Source organism: Crinia signifera, chromosome 11 (assembly GCF_055691185.1).
Source record: "Crinia signifera chromosome 11, ASM5569118v1, whole genome shotgun sequence".
Classification (NCBI taxonomy): Eukaryota; Metazoa; Chordata; class Amphibia; order Anura; family Myobatrachidae; genus Crinia; species Crinia signifera.
The window spans coordinates 32881088-32900261 of record NC_139227.1 but is presented as its reverse complement, the minus strand read 5'-3'; the positions used below and the strand labels follow the sequence as shown (position 1 = coordinate 32900261).

Genomic DNA, 19174 nt, shown 5'->3' with positions numbered 1-19174 from the left:
CTGGCACTCGGTAAGCAGCGATCCTCGCAGCTTATCAAGCCAACCAAAGTCCGGTCCATAGTTCAGTGATTCCACCCGACCCATGCTGAACATGTGGGCGATATAGTCAATTTTAAGATGCATGTTCAGATGATAGTAGATATCGTTAAAGACACACAGGAGTGAGTATCGTTAATGATACTGAGCTTATACACTGGACGATATGAATAACAGTTGCAGGGCATGCTGGGATGTGTAGTTCAACAACAGCTGGAGGGCCGAAGGTTCCCCATTCCTGGTTTAAAGGGATAGTATGGAAAGCCTATCTCTATTTCTGTAAAGCGTATAATATAGGTAGGTAGGTGCTGTGGAACTACATGTCCCAGCATGCCATGCCAGTTCTGCTGTTAGGGAATGCTAAATTTGTAGGAGGGAATGCTGGGATGTGCAGTTCCACACCAGCTGGAGTGCCATAGGTTGCTTACCCCTGGTGTATACTTTATTTAGATTGTAGTTTTTTGTATCAACTGTAAATGGACCCGGCATTGGCTGTAGACCCTGTTTGGTAAATGATTCATCACGGGGTGCTAAGAGAGTCATTGTAAACAGAATTCTGACAGTAAGAGAACATCATACAAGGACTGCAGCCCAGTTATGCAGGTAGTAATGAGAACCTGCCCTTCCGCGCTGATGCACTGCAGTCCAGTTATACAGGTAGTAATGAGAACCTGCCCTTCCGCGCTGATGCATTGCAGCCCAGTTATGCAGGTAGTAATGAGAACCAGCCCTTCAGCGCTCATGAACTGCAGCCCAGTTATGCAGGTAGTAATGAGAACCAGCCCTTCCGCGCTGATGCATTGCAGCCCAGTTATGCAGGTAGTAATGAGAAGCAGCCCTTCTGCGCTGATGAACTGCAGCCCAGTTATGCAAGTACATACTTGCCTACCTGACCATCTCCATGCGGGAGAAAATGCTCTGTTCCTGGACTTCCCTGGTAATGTATGATTGCCATCACCTGTGGTGAAACACCTTTACCTAGCTCCCCACAGGTGATGGCAGTCATACATTACCAGGGAAGTCCAGGAACAGAGCATTTTCTCCCGCATGGAGAGGGTCAGGTAGGCAAGTATGTGCAAGTAGTAATGAGAACCAGCCCTTCAGCGCTAATGTACTGCAGCCCAGTTATGCAGGTATTAATGAGTACCAGCCCTTCAGCACTGATGAACTGCAGCCCAGTTATGCAGGTAGGAATGAGAACCAGCCCTTCAGCGCTGATGCATTGCAGCCCAGTTATGCAGGTAGAAATGAGAACCAACCCTTCCGCGCTGATGCATTGCAGCCCAGTTATGCAGGTAGTAATGAGAACCAGCCCTTCCGCGCTGATGCACTGCAGCCCAGTTATGCAGGTAGTAATGAGAACCAGCCCTTCAGCGCTGATGCACTGCACCCAGTTATACAGGCAGTAATAAGAACCAGCCCTTCAGCGCTGATGCATTGCAGCCCAGTTATGCAGGTAGAAATGAGAACCAACCCTTCCGCGCTGATGCATTGCAGCCCAGTTATGCAGGTAGTAATGAGAACCAGCCCTTCCGCACTGATGCACTGCAGCCCAGTTATGCAGGTAGTAATGAGAACCAGTCCTTCAGCGCTGATGCACTGCACCCAGTTATACAGGCAGTAATAAGAACCAGCCCTTCCGCGCTGATGCACTGCAGCCCAGTTATGCAGGTAGTAATGAGAACCAGCCCTTCCGCGCTGATGCATTGCAGCCCAGTTATGCAGGTATTAATGAGAACCAGCCCTTCCGCGCTGATGCATTGCAGCCCAGTTATGCAGATAGTAATGAGAACCAGCCCTTAAGCGCTGATGCATTGCAGCCCAGTTATGCAGGTAGTAATGAGAACCAGTCCTTCCGCGCTGATGCATTGCAGCCCAGTTATGCAGGTAGTAATGAGAACCAGCCCTACCGCGCTGATGCATTGCAGCCCAGTTATGCAGGTAGTAATGAGAACCAGCCCTTCCGCGCTGATGCATTGTAGCCCAGTTATGCAGGTAGTAATGAGAAACAGCCCTTCCGCGCTGATGCATTTCAGGAATTCTGACATTATGTTTTAATTATTCAGATAAAGCAGACAGCGGCAGAAATGGAGACTGATTAAAGCCAGTGATGTGTTGGCATATTTAGCTGTGTGGGTAAGAGAATACTACCGCGGCTTCTGTGTATTATGTATGAGCCCAGGTCTGGGACCACACAGGTGACTCTCTAGGATCAGCATGCAATGCACTTTATCTGATGAACGACTTATGTAACCTATATGGCTACTGTCACCTAGGGCGCTATGATCCTGTATAGGATGAATCTCTGGGGTAGTGCATACTGTAGGGAGGGTAATGGAAACTGAAGTAAAAGGGAAGGGATGTAGCAACTTATTTACTAAAAATACAACAGGTAGGTTCTCTCCACCAATGAGAATGCTGCAATTATTCCTGACATAGATCAGCGCCTGGGAGACAGCAGTAATTGCCCTCTGAGGACCTTAAGGTGAGAGCTGGATAACTGGATATAGGAGGGGGGGTACTAACACACAGCAAACGTGTAACAGATAATACTGCCTGACATCCTATATCATTGTCCAATGCCAGCTGATTGTCTGTAAATAACTCACCTTCCAACCTGTCCCACGGCTTCTGGAACACAGAGTTCCGCTCCTGATTTCCCCACGTTACCTGGCTGCAGTAGTCCTGGCAGGATGGAGACCCTAATATAGAAGTGGGGAAGCTCCATAATTATTCTGGGGATGATAAACAAAAGGGGACCCAATGAATCCAAAAGGAATATTCCCATCCGGTGCTCAGTTCTGGGGACAGTGAGAGAGAGAGAGAGCACAGACACAGTGACAGTAAGTAGTTGAGACGTTGAATAAGGGGCACAGTGCTGAATGATCCCTAAATCCACCCCCCCCCCCACACACACACACACACACACACACACCTGATACCCTAATACCCTGAGTAAGACACAAAGGAGAAACGATGAGAGCACAGGGCAAAAACATTATAGATTAGAGCTGACGGAGAGGAAAAAGGGGGTCTGAGAGAGACAGTGAACAGACGGACAATGCGGGAGAGGGGGGAACTGAGAAAGTAAGTAATTTGACAAAGAATGTGAGGTCGGCTGCGAGAGACAGTAAGGTGGCAGGGAATATAGGGGGGGGGGGGGTGGGCTGAGAGACAGTAAGGTGGCAGGGAATACAGGGGGCTTAGAGAGAGACAGTAAGGTGGCAGGGAATATAGGGGGGCTGAGAGAGAGACAGTAAGGTGGCAGGGAATATAGGGGGGCTGAGAGAGAGACAGTAAGGTGGCAGGGAATATAGGGGGGCTGAGAGAGACAGTAAGGTGGCAGGGAATATATGGGGGCTGCGAGAGAGACAGTAAGGTGGCAGGGAATATAGGGGGGCTGAGAGAGAGACAGTAAGGTGGCAGGGAATATAAGGGGGCTGAGAGAGAGACAGTAAGGTGGCAGGGAATATAGGGGGGCTGAGAGAGAGACAGTAAGGTGGCAGGGAATATAGGGGGGCTGAGAGAGAGACAGTAAGGTGGCAGGGAATATAGGTGGGCTGAGAGAAAGACAGTAAGGTGGCAGGGAATATAGGGGGGCTGAGAGACAGTAAGGTGGCAGGGAATATAGGGGGGCTGAGAGAGAGACAGTAAGGTGGCAGGGAATATAGGGGGGCTGAGAGAGAGACAGTAAGGTGGCAGGGAATATAGGGGGGCTGAGAGAGAGACAGTAAGGTGGCAGGGAATATAGGGGGGCTGAGAGAGAGACAGTAAGGTGGCAGGGAATATAGGGGGGCTGAGAGAAAGACAATAAGGTGGCAGGGAATATAGGGGGGCTGAGAGACAGTAAGGTGGCAGGGAATATAGGGGGGCTGAGAGAGACAGTAAGGTGGCAGGGAATATATGGGGGCTGCGAGAGAGACAGTAAGGTGGCAGGGAATATAGGGGGGCTGAGAGAGAGACAGTAAGGTGGCAGGGAATATAGGGGGGCTGAGAGAGACAGTAAGGTGGCAGGGAATATAGGGGGGCTGAGAGAGAGACAGTCAGGTGGCAGGGAATATAGGGGGGCTGAGAGAGAGAGACAGTAAGGTGGCAGGGAATATAGGGGGGCTGAGAGAGAGACAGTAAAGTGGCAGGGAATATAGGGGAGCTGAGAGAGAGACAGTAAGGTGGCAGGGAATATAGGGGGGCTGAGAGAGAGACAGTAAGGTGGCAGGGAATATAGGGGGGCTGAGCGATAGTAAGGTGGCAGTGAATATAGGGGGGCTGAGAGAGACAGTAAGGTGGCAGGGAATATAGGGGGGCTGAGAGATAGACAGTAAGGTGGCAGGGAATATAGGGGGGCTGTGAGAGAGACAGCAAGGTGGCAGGGAATATAGGGGGGCTGAGAGAGAGACAGTAAGGTGGCAGGGAATTTAGGGGGGGGCTGAGAGAGACACAGTAAGGTTGCACGTAATATAGGGGGCTGAGAGAGAGAGAGACAGTAAGGTGGCAGGGAATATAGGGGGGGCTGAGAGAGACAGTAAGGTGGCAGGGAATATAGGGGGGCTGAGAGAGACAGTAAAGTGGCAGGGAATATAGGGGGGCTGAGAGAGAGACAGTAAGGTGGCAGGGAATATAGGGGGGCTGAGAGAGAGACAGTAAGGTGGCAGGGAATATAGGGGGGCTGAGAGAAAGACAGTAAGGTGGCAGGGAATATAGGGGAGCTCAGAGAGAGACAGTAAGGTGGCAGGGAATATAGGGGGGCTTAGAGATAGACAGTAAGGTGGCAGGGAATATAGGGGGGCTTAGAGACAGTAAGGTGGCAGGGAATATAGGGGGGCTGAGAGATAGACAGTAAGGTGGCAGGGAATATAGGGGGGCTTAGAGACAGTAAGGTGGCAGGGAATATAGAGGGCTTAGAGATAGTAAGGTGACAGGGAATATAGGGGGGCTTAGAGACAGTAAGGTGGCAGAAAATATAGGGGGGGGGGTGGGCTGAGAGAAAGACAGTAAGGTGGCAGGGAATATAAGGGGGGCTGAGAGAGAGACAGTAAGGTGGCAAGAAATATAGGAGGGCTGAGAGAGACAGTAAGGTGACAGGGAATATAGGGGGCTGAGAGAGAGACAGTAAGGTGGCAGGGAATATAGGGGGGCTGAGAGAGAGACAGTAAGGTGGCAGGGAATATAGGGGGCTAAGAGAGAGACAGTAGGGTGGCAGGGAATAAAGGGAAGCTGAGAGAGAGACAGTAGGGTGGCAGGGAATAAAGGGAAGCTGAGAGAGAGAGACAGTAAGGTGGCAGGGAATACAGGGGGGCTTAGAGACAGTAAGGTGGCAGGAAATATAGGGGGGCTAAGAGAGAGACAGTAAGGTGGCAGGGAATATAGGGGGGGCTGAGAGAGAGACAGTAAGGTGGCAGGGAATATAGGGGGGGCTGAGAGAGAGACAGTAAGGTGGCAGGGAATATAGGGGGGCTGAGAGAGAGACAGTAAGGTGGCAGGGAACATAGGGGGACTGAGAGAGAGACAGTAAGGTGGCACGGAATATAGGGGGCTGAGAGAGAGAGAGACAGTAAGGTGGCAGGGAATATAGGGGGGGCTGAGAGAGAGACAGTAAGGTGGCAGGGAATATAGGGGGCTGAGAGAGACAGTAAAGTGGCAGGGAATATAGGGGGGCTGAGAGAGAGACAGTAAGGTGGCACGGAATATAGGGGGCTGAGAGAGAGAGACAGTAAGGTGGCAGGGAATATAGGGGGGGCTGAGAGAGAGACAGTAAGGTGGCAGGGAATATAGGGGGGCTGAGAGAGACAGTAAAGTGGCAGGGAATATAGGGGGGCTGAGAGAGAGACAGTAAGGTGGCAGGGAATATAGGGGGGCTGAGAGAGAGACAGTAAGGTGGCAGGGAATATAGGGGGCTAAGAGAGAGACAGTAGGGGGCAGGGAATAAAGGGAAGCTGAGAGAGAGAGACAGTAAGGTGGCAGGGAATATAGGGGGGCTGAGAGAGAGACAGTAAGGTGGCAGGGAATACAGGGGGGCTTAGAGACAGTAAGGTGGCAGGAAATATAGGGGGGCTAAGAGAGAGACAGTAAGGTGGCAGGGAATATAGGGTGGCTGAGAGATAGACAGTAAGGTGGCAGGGAATATAGGGGGCTGTGAGAGAGACAGTAAGGTGGCAGGGAATATAGGGGGGCTGAGAGAGACAGTAAGGTGGCAGGGAATATAGGGAAGCTGAGAGAGAGACAGTAAGGTGGCAGGGAATATAGGAGGGCTGAGAGAGAGACAGTAAGGTGGCAGGGAATATAGGGGGGCTTAGAGACAGTAAGGTGGCAGGAAATATAGGGGGGCTAAGAGAGAGACAGTAAGGTGGCAGGGAATATAGGGTGGCTGAGAGAGAGACAGTAAGGTGGCAGGGAATATAGGGGGCTGAGAGAGAGACAGTAAGGTGGCAGGGAATATAGGGGGGCTGAAAGAGATACAGTAAGGTGGCAGGGAATATAGGGGGGCTGAGAGAGAGAGACAGTAAAATGGCAGGGAATATAGGGGGGCTGAGAGAGAGACAGTAAGGTGGCAGGGAATATAGGGGGGCTGAGAGAGATACAGTAAGGTGGCAGGGAATATAGGGTGGCTGAGAGACAGTAAGGTGGCAGGGAATATAGGGGGCTGAGAGAGAGACAGTAAGGTGGCAGGGAATATAGGGGGGCTGAGAGAGAGACAGTAAGGTGGCAGGGAATATAGGGGGGCTGAGAGAGAGACAGTAAGGTGGCAGGGAATATAGGGGGGCTAAGAGAGAGTCAGTAAGGTGGCAGGGAATATAGGGGGCTGAGAGAGAGATAGTAAGGTGGCAGGGAATATACGGGGGGTGGGCTGAGAGAGAGACAGTAAGGTGGCAGGGAATATAGGGGGCTAAGAGAGAGACAGTAGGGTGGCAGGGAATAAAGGGAAGCTGAGAGAGAGACAGTAGGGTGGCAAGGAATAAAGGGAAGCTGAGAGAGAGACAGTAAGGTGGCAGGGAATATAGGGGGGCTTAAAAACAGTAAGGTGGCAGGAAATATAGGGGGGCTAAGAGAGAGACAGTAAGGTGGCAGGGAATATAGGGAGGGGGGTGGGCTGTGAGAAGGACAGTAAGGTGGCAGGGAATATAGGGGGCTGAGAGAGAGACAGTAAGGTGGCAGGGAATATAGGGGGGCTGAGAGAGATACAGTAAGGTGGCAGGGAATATAGGGGGGCTGAGAGAGAGAGAGAGAGAGAGAGAGACAGTAAAATGGCAGGGAATATAGGGGGGCTGAGAGAGAGACAGTAAGGTGGCAGGGAATATAGGGGGGCTGAGAGAGATACAGTAAGGTGGCAGGGAATATAGGGGGGCTGAGAGACAGTAAGGTGGCAGGGAATATAGGGGGCTGAGAGAGAGACAGTAAGGTGGCAGGGAATATAGGGGGGGTGAGAGAGAGACAGTAAGGTGGCAGGGAATATAGGGGGGCTGACAGAGAGACAGTAAGGTGGCAGGGAATATAGGGGGGCTAAGAGAGAGACTGTAGGGTGGCAGGGAATAAAGGGGGGCTTAGAGACAGTAAGGTGACAGATATGTGAGAGAGGGGAGTGAGGAAGAGACAGTGAGGTGACAGATATGTGAGAGAGGGGAGTGAGGAAGAGACAGTGAGGTGACAGATATGTGAGAGAGGGGAGTGAGGAAGAGACAGTGAGGTGACAGATATGTGAGAGAGGGGAGTGAGGAAGAGACAGTGAGGTGACAGATATGTGAGAGAGGGGAGTGAGGAAGAGACAGTGAGGTGACAGATATGTGAGAGAGGGGAGTGAGGAAGAGACAGTGAGGTGACAGATATGTGAGAGAGGGGAGTGAGGTAGAGACAGTAAGGTGACAGATATGTGAGAGAGGGGAGTGAGGGAGAGACAGTGAGGTGACAGATATGTGAGAGAGGGGAGTGAGGAAGAGACAGTGAGGTGACAGATATGTGAGAGAGGGGAGTGAGGGAGAGACAGTGAGGTGACAGATATGTGAGAGAGGGGAGTGAGGGAGAGACAGTGAGGTGACAGATATGTGAGAGAGGGGAGTGAGGGAGAGACAGTGAGGTGACAGATATGTGAGAGAGGGGAGTGAGGGAGAGACAGTAAGGTGACAGATATGTGAGAGAGGGGAGTGAGGAAGAGACAGTAAGGTGACAGATATGTGAGAGAGGGGAGTGAGGAAGAGACAATGAGGTGACAGATATGTGAGAGAGGGGAGTGAGAAAGAGACAGTGAGGTGACAGATATGTGAGAGGAGTGAGGTAGAGACAGTAAGGTGACAGATATGTGAGAGAGGGGAGTGAGGAAGAGACAGTAAGGTGACAGATATGTGAGAGTGGGGAGTGAGGGAGAGACAGTGAGGTGACAGATATGTGAGAGAGGGGAGTGAGGAAGAGACAGTAAGGTGACAGATATGTGAGAGAGGGGAGTGAGGAAGAGACAGTGAGATGACAGATATGTGAGAGAGGGGAGTGAGGAAGAGACAGTGAGGTGAAAGATATGTGAGAGAGGGGAGTGAGGAAGAGACAGTGAGGTGACAGATATGTGAGAGAGGGGAGTGAGGAAGAGACAGTAAGGTGACAGATATGTGAGAGAGGGGAGTGAGGAAGAGACAGTAAGGTGACAGATATGTGAGAGAGGGGAGTGATGAAGAGACAGTGAGGTGACAGATATGTGAGAGAGAGGAGTGAGGAAGAGACAGTAAGGTGACAGATATGTGAGAGAGGGGAGTGAGGGTGAGACAGTGAGGTGACGGATATGTGAGAGAGGGGAGTGAGGGTGAGACAGTGAGGTGACAGATATGTGAGAGAGGGGAGTGAGGAAGAGACAGTAAGGTGACAGATATGTGAGAGAGGGGAGTGAGGGTGAGACAGTGAGGTGACAGATATGTGAGAGAGGGGAGTGAGGAAGAGACAGTAAGGTGACAGATATGTGAGAGAGGGGAGTGAGGAAGAGACAGTAAGGTGACGGATATGTGAGAGAGGGGAGTGAGGGTGAGACAGTGAGGTGACAGATATGTGAGAGAGGGGAGTGAGGAAGAGACAGTAAGGTGACAGATATGTGAGAGAGGGGAGTGAGGAAGAGACAGTGAGGTGACAGATATGTGAGAGAGGGGAGTGAGGAAGAGACAGTGAGGTGACAGATATGTGAGAGAGGGGAGTGAGGAAGAGACAGTGAGGTGACAGATATGTGAGAGAGGGGAGTGAGGAAGAGACAGTAAGGTGACAGATATGTGAGAGGAGTGAGGAAGAGACAGTGAGGTGACAGATATGTGAGAGAGGGGAGTGAGAAAGAGACAATGAGGTGACAGATATGTGAGAGAGGGGAGTGAGGAAGAGACAGTGAGGTGACAGATATGTGAGAGAGGGGAGTGAGGAAGAGACAGTGAGGTGACAGATATGTGAGAGAGGGGAGTGAGGAAGAGACAGTAAGGTGACAGATATGTAAGAGAGGGGAGTGAGGAAGAGACAGTGAGGTGACAGATATGTGAGAGAGGGGAGTGAGGAAGAGACAGTAAGGTGACAGATATGTGAGAGAGGGGAGTGAGGAAGAGACAGTAAGGTGACAGATATGTGAGAGAGGGGAGTGAGGAAGAGACAGTGAGGTGACAGATATGTGAGAGAGGGGAGTGAGGAAGAGACAGTGAGGTGACAGATATGTGAGAGAGGGGAGTGAGGAAGAGACAGTGAGGTGACAGATATGTGAGAGAGGGGAGTGAGGAAGAGACAGTGAGGTGACAGATATGTGAGAGGGGAGTGAGGAAGAGACAGTGAGGTGACAGATATGTGAGAGGGGAGTAAGGAAGAGACAGTGAGGTGACAGATATGTGAGAGAGGGGAGTGAGGAAGAGACAGTGAGGTGACAGATATGTGAGTGTGGGGAGTGAGGAAGAGACAGTTAGGTGACAGATATTTGAGAGAGGGGAGAGGCAGTAACGTGACAGATATATGAGAGAGGGCGGGAGTGAGTGAAGAGACAGTAAAGGTGACAGATATGTGAGTGTGGGGAGTGAGGAAGAGACAGTTAGGTGACAGATATTTGAGAGAGGGGAAAGGCAGTAACGTGACAGATATGTGAGAGAGGGCGGGAGTGAGTGAAGAAGAGACAGTAAAGGTGACAGATATGTAAGAGAGGGAGTGAGGAAGAGACAGTAAAGGTGACATATACTGTATGTGTGAGAAAGGAGTGAGGAAGAGACAGTAAGGGGAGGTCACAGAGCGTGAGAGCTGCAGCAAGAGACAGAGGAGGAGGAGAGCTGAGCACAGTCCTTCTGTGTGCCTGACAGTGAGGAGATGGGATGGGGAGAGAGGATGATAAGGATGAGGGTGAGGATGATGATTCCACTTTCCTGGTGAGTAAACTTTGGTATAGTTCCTTCTACTATGTATAACCTTGTGCCCTTTCTCCTGATCACACCCCTCTCTCTCACAAACACACACACACACACACACTGTATACACACACACACACACACACCTTTAGTTTCCAGCTGCCGCAACTTAGTGTTACTGAGGTACTACAGAATCATTACAAACTGACTTTAGAATTTTTCAGTTCCCTAGCTTACATCCTGATCTTAGTGTTACTGATCCCTACCTTACATCCTATCCTTATAGTGTTACTGATCCCTATCTTACATCCTGTCCTTACAGTGAGTTACTGATCCCTACCTTACATCCTGTCCTTATAGTGTTACTGATATCTACCTTACATCCTGTCCTTATAGTGTTACTGATCCCTACCTTACATCCTGTCCGTCCTTATAGTGTTACTGATCCCTACCTTACATCCTGATCTTACAGTGTTACTGATACCTACCTTACATCCTGTCCTTATAGTGTTACTGATCCCTACCTTACAACCTGTCAGTCCTTATAGTGTTACTGATCCCTACCTTACATCCTGATCTTACAGTGTTACTGATCCCTACCTTACATCCTGTCCTTATAGTGTTACTGATCCCTACCTTACATCCTGTCCGTCCTTATAGTGTTACTGATCCCTATCTTACATACTGTCCTTACAGTGAGTTACTGATCCCTACCTTACATCCTGACCTTACAATTTGTTGCTGATGCCTATCGTCTATCCTGACCTTACAGTGTTACTAATCCCTACCTTACATCCTGACCTTAGTGTGTTACTGATCCCTACCTTACATCCTGACCTTAGTGTTACTGATTCCTATGTCACATCCTGACCTAACTGTATATTATTGATCCCTACCTTACATCCTGACCTTACAGTGCGTTACTGATCCCTACCTTACATCCTGTCCTTACATTGTTACTGATCCCTACCTTACATCCTGTTCTTAAGTGTTACTGATCCCTACTTTACACCCTGACCTCATAGTGTGTTACTGATCCCTACCTTCCATCCTGAAATTTGTGTTACTGTTCCCTACCTTCCATACTGACCTTACAGTATGTTACGGATCCCTACCATCTATTTTGTCCTTACAGTGTGTTATTGATCCCTACCTTCCATCCTGTCCTTACAGTGTTACTGATCCCTACCTTCCATCCCGTTCTTAGTGTTACTGATGCCTACTTTACATCCTGACCTTAGTGTTACTGATACCTACCTTCCATCCTGAAATTAGTGTTACTGATCCCTACCTTACATTCTGTTCTTAGTGTCACTGATCCCTGCTTTACATCCTGACCTTATAGTGTTACTGATCCCTATCTTCTTATTACGGATCCCTACCTTCCATCCTGACTTAAGGTGCCCACAGACGCGTTGATCCCGGCGTGCGTTCTGTGCTTAACTAGCACACATAGCATCGTATGCCTTGTGCATGCGATGCTATGCGATAAAAAGCTGGTACAAAAAGTATGTGCAGCACATACTTTTTGTACTGTGCGATGAGGTGCCGCGGGAGCGCTCACCCCATCGCATAGCATCGCACCGCCGGGATCGGTGCGTGTGTGAGCACCATTAGTGTTCATCCTTACCCCACTCTCTGTCCTTACAGCAGTGGTTCCTAAACTTTTGGAATCACTGCACGCTAAAGTATCAGAATTTTTTTCACTGCACCCCTAGGCCAAATGTTACTAATTTCAGGAAAAATTATTAAAAAAGTTTTAAATGTTTTCCTTAGGTCCACTTATGTGGTGAGAAACATGATTCACTTCTGTTTACCCACTAATTTTGCCTAATGCATTGGCCATAAATAACTTGAATTGATTCTGGACCACCAACCTGAGGCTCCCCTGCAAGTGCTCTAAGGCCCCCCAGGGAGCCTAGGCGCACAGTTTGGGAACCACTGCCTTAATAGTGTTTCTGATCCGTACCTTACATCCTGTCCTTAAAGCGTTGCTGATCCTAACCGTACATATTGATCTTATATGGTGTATTATACTGATCCCTACAGCCCCCCCAGGTTGATGCATGCTAGCCCTGACTATGCCTCACTCTTCCCCCCACAGCCCGGACGCATCGTGAAGTGTCAGCTCTTGGGGCGAGATGCCGATCATCTCCGGAGGCAGCGAGTACAGCACGCTGAGCTATACGTCCAGCAGCACCCTCACCCACCTCTACCAGCCGGCGGCGGCTGCAGCAGAAGTCGAGTCCCAGCCTCGGAAGGGGGAGCGGTACCGGCGGGCCCGGAGGGTCGGGGCCCGGGAGCGGCTGTGCCCGGCAGAGCGGGAGCTGCTCATCAATGTGGGCGGGATGCGCTACCTGATGCCCTGGAGCACCCTGGATGACTTCCCCCTGAGCCGCCTGGGCAGGCTGAGGTTCTGCCGATCGTACGACGAGATCGTCCAGATCTGCGACGACTTCGACGAGGACACCAACGAGTTTTTCTTCGACCGGAGCCCGGGTGCGTTTGTAGCGATCGCCGGGCTCCTGGGGGCCGGGAAGCTGCGGCTGCTGCGGGAGATGTGCGTCCTCTCCTTCCAGGACGAGCTCCGCTACTGGGGCATCGAGGAGTCGCGGCTGGAGCGCTGCTGCCTGCGGAGGCTGTTCCAGCGGATGGAGGAGCGGAGCCCCCGGCGCGGGGAGGAGCGGAGCCCGCCGGCCGGGGGAAGCGTTATCCTGGAGCCCTCCCCCCGCCTGGCCCGCTGCATGTCTGCCCTGCGGGACATGGTGGAGAGGCCGCAGTCCGGGCTCCCGGGGAAAGTCTTTGCCTGTTTATCCGTCCTCTTTGTGGCCACCACCGCCATCAACCTGTGTGTTAGCACCATGCCGGAGCTGCGGGCCGAGGAGGACAGGGTGAGTGCGCACTCATACTAACTACTGTCATCATCCTCTGCTCGGTGTTAGCCAGGGGGCAGGGCGAGTGCTCACTCATACAACTATCATCACCTCTGCTAAGTGTCAGCAAGGGGGCACGGCGAGTGCCCACTCATACTACTATCATCACCTCTGCTAAGTGTCAGCAAGGGGGCAGGGTGAGTGCCCACTCATACTTCAGCTACTATCATCATCCTCTACTTAGTGTCAATAAATGAGGACAGGGTGAGTACCCACTCATATTGGAGCTACTGTCATAGTCCCCTACTCAGAATGAGTATTAGGAGGACAGGGTGAGTGTCCACTTATTCTACAGCTGCTATCATCATCCTCTACTCGGTGTCAGTAATAGGAGGGTGAGTGCTCTCTCAGTGATATCATTTTCCACTATTAGCATAGAGAATAGGGTGAGTGCCATCTCATTATACAAGTATAATCTACTGGGTGTCAGACACTGTGTATACAGACTCCATGCCGACATAGATAGTGGGGGTATGAGCATACTAACTACAGTGGGCGCCCAACTAACATATAAGTACCGACGTCAGTAATCTACTGGGTGTCAGTCACTGTGTATGCGGACGTCATACAAGTGTCAGTAATCTACTAGTTGTCAGTGTATACAGACATCAGTAATCTAATGGGTGTCAATCACTGTGAATACAGATGTCAGTAATCTACTCATCAGTCACTGTATATACAGACATCAGTAATATACTGGTTGTCAGTCACTGCGTATATAGACGTCAGTAATCTACTAGGTGTCAGTCACTGTGTATGGATGTCAGTAATCTACTGGTCGTCAGTCACTGTATATACAGACATCAGTGATCTACTGGTTGTCAGTCACTGCATATACAGATGTCAGTAATCTACTGGTTGTCAATCACTGTATACAGACGTCAGTAATCTACTGGTTGTCAGTCACTGTATACAGACATCAGTAATCTGCTGGTTGTTGGTCACTGTGTATACAGTCATCAGTAATCTACTGGATGTCAGTAATCTACTGGTTGTCGGTCACTGCGTATACAGACGTCAGTAATCTACTGGGTGTCAGTCACTGTGTATATAGATGTCAGTAAACTACTGGTTGTCAGTCACTGCCTATACAGACGTCAGTAATCTACTGGGTGTCAGTCACTGCGTATTCAACCGTCAGTAATCTACTGGGTGTCAGTCACTGCGTATTCAGCCGTCAGTAATCTACTGGTTGTCAGTCACTGCGTATTTAGCCGTCAGTAATCTACTGGTTGTCAGTCACTGTGTATAGTCATCAGTAATCTACTGCTTGTCGGTCACTGCGTATACAGACATCCTTAATCTACTTGTTGTCAGTCACTGTGTATACAGACGTCAGTAATCTACTGGATGTCAGTAATCTACTGGTTGTCAGTCACTGCATATACAGACTTCAGTAATCTACTTGTTGTCAGTCACTGTGTATACAGACGTCAGTAATCTACTGGTTGTCAGTCACTGTGTATACAGATGTCAGTAATCTACTGGTTGTCAATCACTGTGTGCACAGTCATCAGTAATCTACTGGTTGTCGGTCACTGCGTATACAGACGTCAGTAATCTACTGGTTGTGAGTCACTGCGTATTCAGACGTCAGTAATCTACTGGTTGTCAGTCACTGCATATACAGACGGCAGTAATCTACTGGTTTTGAGTCACTGCGTATACAGACGTCAATAATCTACTGGTTGTCAGTCACTGCGTATTCAGCCGCCAGTAATCTACTGGATGTCAGTCACTGCGTAGACAGACGTCAGTAATCTACTGGATGTCAGTCACTGTGTATACAGACGTCAGTAATCTACTGGGTGTCAGTTACTGTGTATATTGTCAGTAATCTACTGGTCGTCAGTCACTGTATATACAGATGTCAGTAATCTAGTGGTTGCCAGTCACTGTGTATACAGACATCAGGGGCGAAATGAAATAGAGTGCGATTTTTGGACATGTTTAAAAAATCGCCCGAAATCGCACCCTTAAAAATCGCAATTTTTTGCCACAAATTTACAATGAGATGCGAATTCGCGGCAAAAAAGTGCGATTTCAGACGATTTTTAGACTTGGAAATGTGCGTATTTTCAGTCATGAAAATGTGCGCATTTTCAGACATGCGATTTTGTGTTAAAAAACAAACAAAAAAAATCTGGGGGTCCCCCGTATTTTGAAGCCAGCACCGGGCTCCAACAGCCCGCGGTGTCATGCCACAGCCCGGGGACACTTTTTATATAAGGTCCCCGGGCCGAAACATGAGCACTGTGGCTAGTCAGCCTTGGACACCAATAAAGGGGTGTGCCCCCCCCCCCAGGCTTCACCCGTCCAGGGCTGAAGCCCGGGGCTGTCATCGGCGTCCGTGGCCAGTGGACGCAGGCCTGATAAGGTTAATTCTCACATTCCTAACATTGCTTTATGCAGGAGAACTACAAGTACCCAGCATGCGGGGCATTAATGGGCCTGCTGGGACTTGTAGTCCACCTGTAAAAAGAATGTTAAAAGAAAAGACACACACACACACACACAGAAGAGTATAACTTTATTTCATACACAAACACACACCTCACTTTTACACCAATATACTTACCAATCCAGGATCCAGCGCTGGTTGGAACCAGGTCCGAGGCTGGTTATGCTCAGGAGGTGGACCCCACAACATTTAAAAAAAAAAAAACACTTTTACACATTTTTTTACACAGGACCATGCACAGATCTCAATAATCTGTGCATGGTTCTGTCAAATTCGCCTGTCAGAACCTGGTCTATTTTTTTGGCGATTTTTGGTAACATTTACCAAAAATCGCACCCTATTACATTTGCGAATTGTATACTTAATAATGGGAAACATCTGGATGCGAATTGAAGTGTGACTACAAATCGCCACTTTAAAATGTGCGAATTCGTGGCAAAAATTGTGATTTTTACAGCGAATCGCACCCTATTTCATGTGCGATTTTTGAAAAACTTGTGATTTCGGACGTTTTTGCCCAAAAATCGCATATGTCTAAAAAATCACCCCCTATTACATTTTGCCCCAGGAATCTACTGGGTGCCAGTAACTGTGTATACAGACATCAGGAATCTACTGGTAGTCAGTCACTGTATATACAGATGTCAGTAATATACTGGTTGTCAATCACTGCATATACAGACGTCAGTAATCTACTGGATGTCAGTCACTGTGTACACGGACATCGGTCATCTACTGGATGTCAGTAATCTACTGGTTGTCACTCACCATGTATACAGACATCAGTATTTTACTGGATGTCAGTCACTGTGTATAGTCATCAGTAATCTACTGGTTGTCAGTCACTGTGTATACAGATGTCAGTAATCTACTGGTTGTCAATCACTGTGTATACTGACATCAGTAATCTACTGGGTATCAGTCACTGCGTATACAGACGTCAATAATCTACTGGTTGTCAGTCACTGCGTATTCAGCCGCCAGTAATCTACTGGATGTCAGTCACTGCGTAGACAGACGTCAGTAATCTACTGGATGTCAGTCACTGTGTATACAGACGTCAGTAATCTACTGGGTGTCAGTTACTGTGTATATTGTCAGTAATCTACTGGTCGTCAGTCACTGTATATACAGATGTCAGTAATCTAGTGGTTGCCACTGTGTATACAGACATCAGGGGCGAAATGAAATAGAGTGCGATTTTTGGACATGTTTAAAAAATCGCCCGAAATCGCACCCTTAAAAATCGCAATTTTTTGCCACAAATTTACAATGAGATGCGAATTCGCGGCAAAAAAGTGCGATTTCAGGCGATTTTTAGACTTGGAAATGTGCGTATTTTCAGTCATGAAAATGTGCGCATTTTCAGACATGCGATTTTGTGTTAAAAAACAAACAAAAAAAATCTGGGGGTCCCCCGTATTTTGAAGCCAGCACCGGGCTCCAACAGCCCGCGGTGTCATGCCACAGCCCGGGGACACTTTTTATATAAGGTCCCCGGGCCGAAACATGAGCACTGTGGCTAGTCAGCCTTGGACACCAATAAAGGGGTGTGCCCCCCCCCCCCAGGCTTCACCCGTCCAGGGCTGAAGCCCGGGGCTGTCATCGGCGTCCGTGGCCAGTGGACGCAGGCCTGATAAGGTTAATTCTCACATTCCTAACATTGCTTTATGCAGGAGAACTACAAGTACCCAGCATGCGGGGCATTAATGGGCCTGCTGGGACTTGTAGTCCACCTGTAAAAAGAATGTTAAAAGAAAAGACACACACACACACACACAGAAGAGTATAACTTTATTTCATACACAAACACACACCTCACTTTTACACCAATATACTTACCAATCCAGGATCCAGCGCTGGTTGGAACCAGGTCCGAGGCTGGTTATGCTCAGGAGGTGGACCCCACAACATTTAAAAAAAAAAAACACTTTTACACATTTTTTTACACAGGACCATGCACAGATCTCAATAATCTGTGCATGGTTCTGTCAAATTCGCCTGTCAGAACCTGGTCTATTTTTTTGGCGATTTTTGGTAACATTTACCAAAAATCGCACCCTATTACATTTGCGAATTGTATACTTAATAATGGGAAACATCTGGATGCGAATTGAAGTGTGACTACAAATCGCCACTTTAAAATGTGCGAATTCGTGGCAAAAATTGTGATTTTTACAGCGAATCGCACCCTTTTTCATGTGCGATTTTTGAAAAACTTGTGATTTCGGACGTTTTTGCCCAAAAATCGCATATGTCTAAAAAATCACCCCCTATTACATTTTGCCCCAGGAATCTACTGGGTGCCAGTAACTGTGTATACAGACATCAGGAATCTACTGGTAGTCAGTCACTGTATATACAGATGTCAGTAATATACTGGTTGTCAATCACTGCATATACAGACGTCAGTAATCTACTGGATGTCAGTCACTGTGTACACGGACATCGGTCATCTACTGGATGTCAGTAATCTACTGGTTGTCACTCACCATGTATACAGACATCAGTATTTTACTGGATGTCAGTCACTGTGTATAGTCATCAGTAATCTACTGGTTGTCAGTCACTGTGTATACAGATGTCAGTAATCTACTGGTTGTCAATCACTGTGTATACTGACATCAGTAATCTACTGGGTATCAGTCACTGCGTATACAGACGTCAATAATCTACTGGTTGTCAGTCACTGTGTATACAGATGTCAGTAATCTACTGGTTGTCAATCACTGTGTATACTGACATCAGTAATCTACTGGGTATCAGTCACTGTGTATACAGATGTCAGTAATATACTGGGTGTCATTGTATACAGATGTCAGTAATCTACTGAGTGTCAGTCACTGCGTATTCAGATGTCAGTAATCTACTGGTTGATAGTCATTCTGTATACGGACGTCAGTAATCTACTGGGTATCAGTCACTGTGTATACAGACGTCAGTAACCTACTGGTTGTCAGTCACTGTGTACACAGACGTCAGTTATTTACTGGTTATGGTCAGTCACTGTGTATGGTAATCTACTGGGTGTCAGTCATTCTGTATACAGTCCTCAGTAAAAATGTACAAAGGAATGGTTGGGCTAGTACCCTGTTGGGAAATATAAAGGCTAAAATAAAACTGCCTCAATTTTATTTCTTTATTTTATATACTAGGTGATTCATCGCGCCCTACGGGCGCTCTTCACACCGGCATAAGGGGCTGCGCCCCCTTAATTTGTGAACGTTTGTATTGTGAGAAATATGGTTAGAATTGTATGAAAGATGGCCTGTATTGCAACTTGAGTTATAGGTGAAATGTGTTAAATAGAGAGCATATGATTTGGAAGGGGGTGTGTATTCTTTTGTTTAATTAAAAAGCGGTTACAGAGTAAGATGTACATTAATAGTGTGGAGGGTACAGTGACATTT

General features: G+C 48.4%; 2 protein-coding genes across 2 annotated transcripts in view; one reads left to right on the top strand and one right to left on the bottom strand.

Annotated features, from left to right (window-relative positions):
* WFDC1 (WAP four-disulfide core domain 1) overlaps positions 1–12944 on the bottom strand; it is a 126313-nt gene extending 113369 nt beyond the window's left edge. The window contains exons 1-2 of the mRNA XM_083165543.1: positions 12728–12944; positions 2646–2771 (exon numbers count right to left, since the gene is read on the bottom strand). Coding sequence (XP_083021669.1) covers positions 2646–2764 — 119 coding nt within the window. The 5' untranslated portion in view covers positions 2765–2771; positions 12728–12944. The remainder of the gene's footprint in view (positions 1–2645; positions 2772–12727) is intronic.
* KCNG4 (potassium voltage-gated channel modifier subfamily G member 4) overlaps positions 10120–19174 on the top strand; it is a 32515-nt gene continuing 23460 nt past the window's right edge. Inside the window, exons 1-2 of the mRNA XM_083165542.1 lie at positions 10120–10391; positions 12475–13261. Of these exons, the coding sequence (XP_083021668.1) occupies positions 12512–13261 (750 nt within the window). The 5' untranslated portion in view covers positions 10120–10391; positions 12475–12511. The remainder of the gene's footprint in view (positions 10392–12474; positions 13262–19174) is intronic.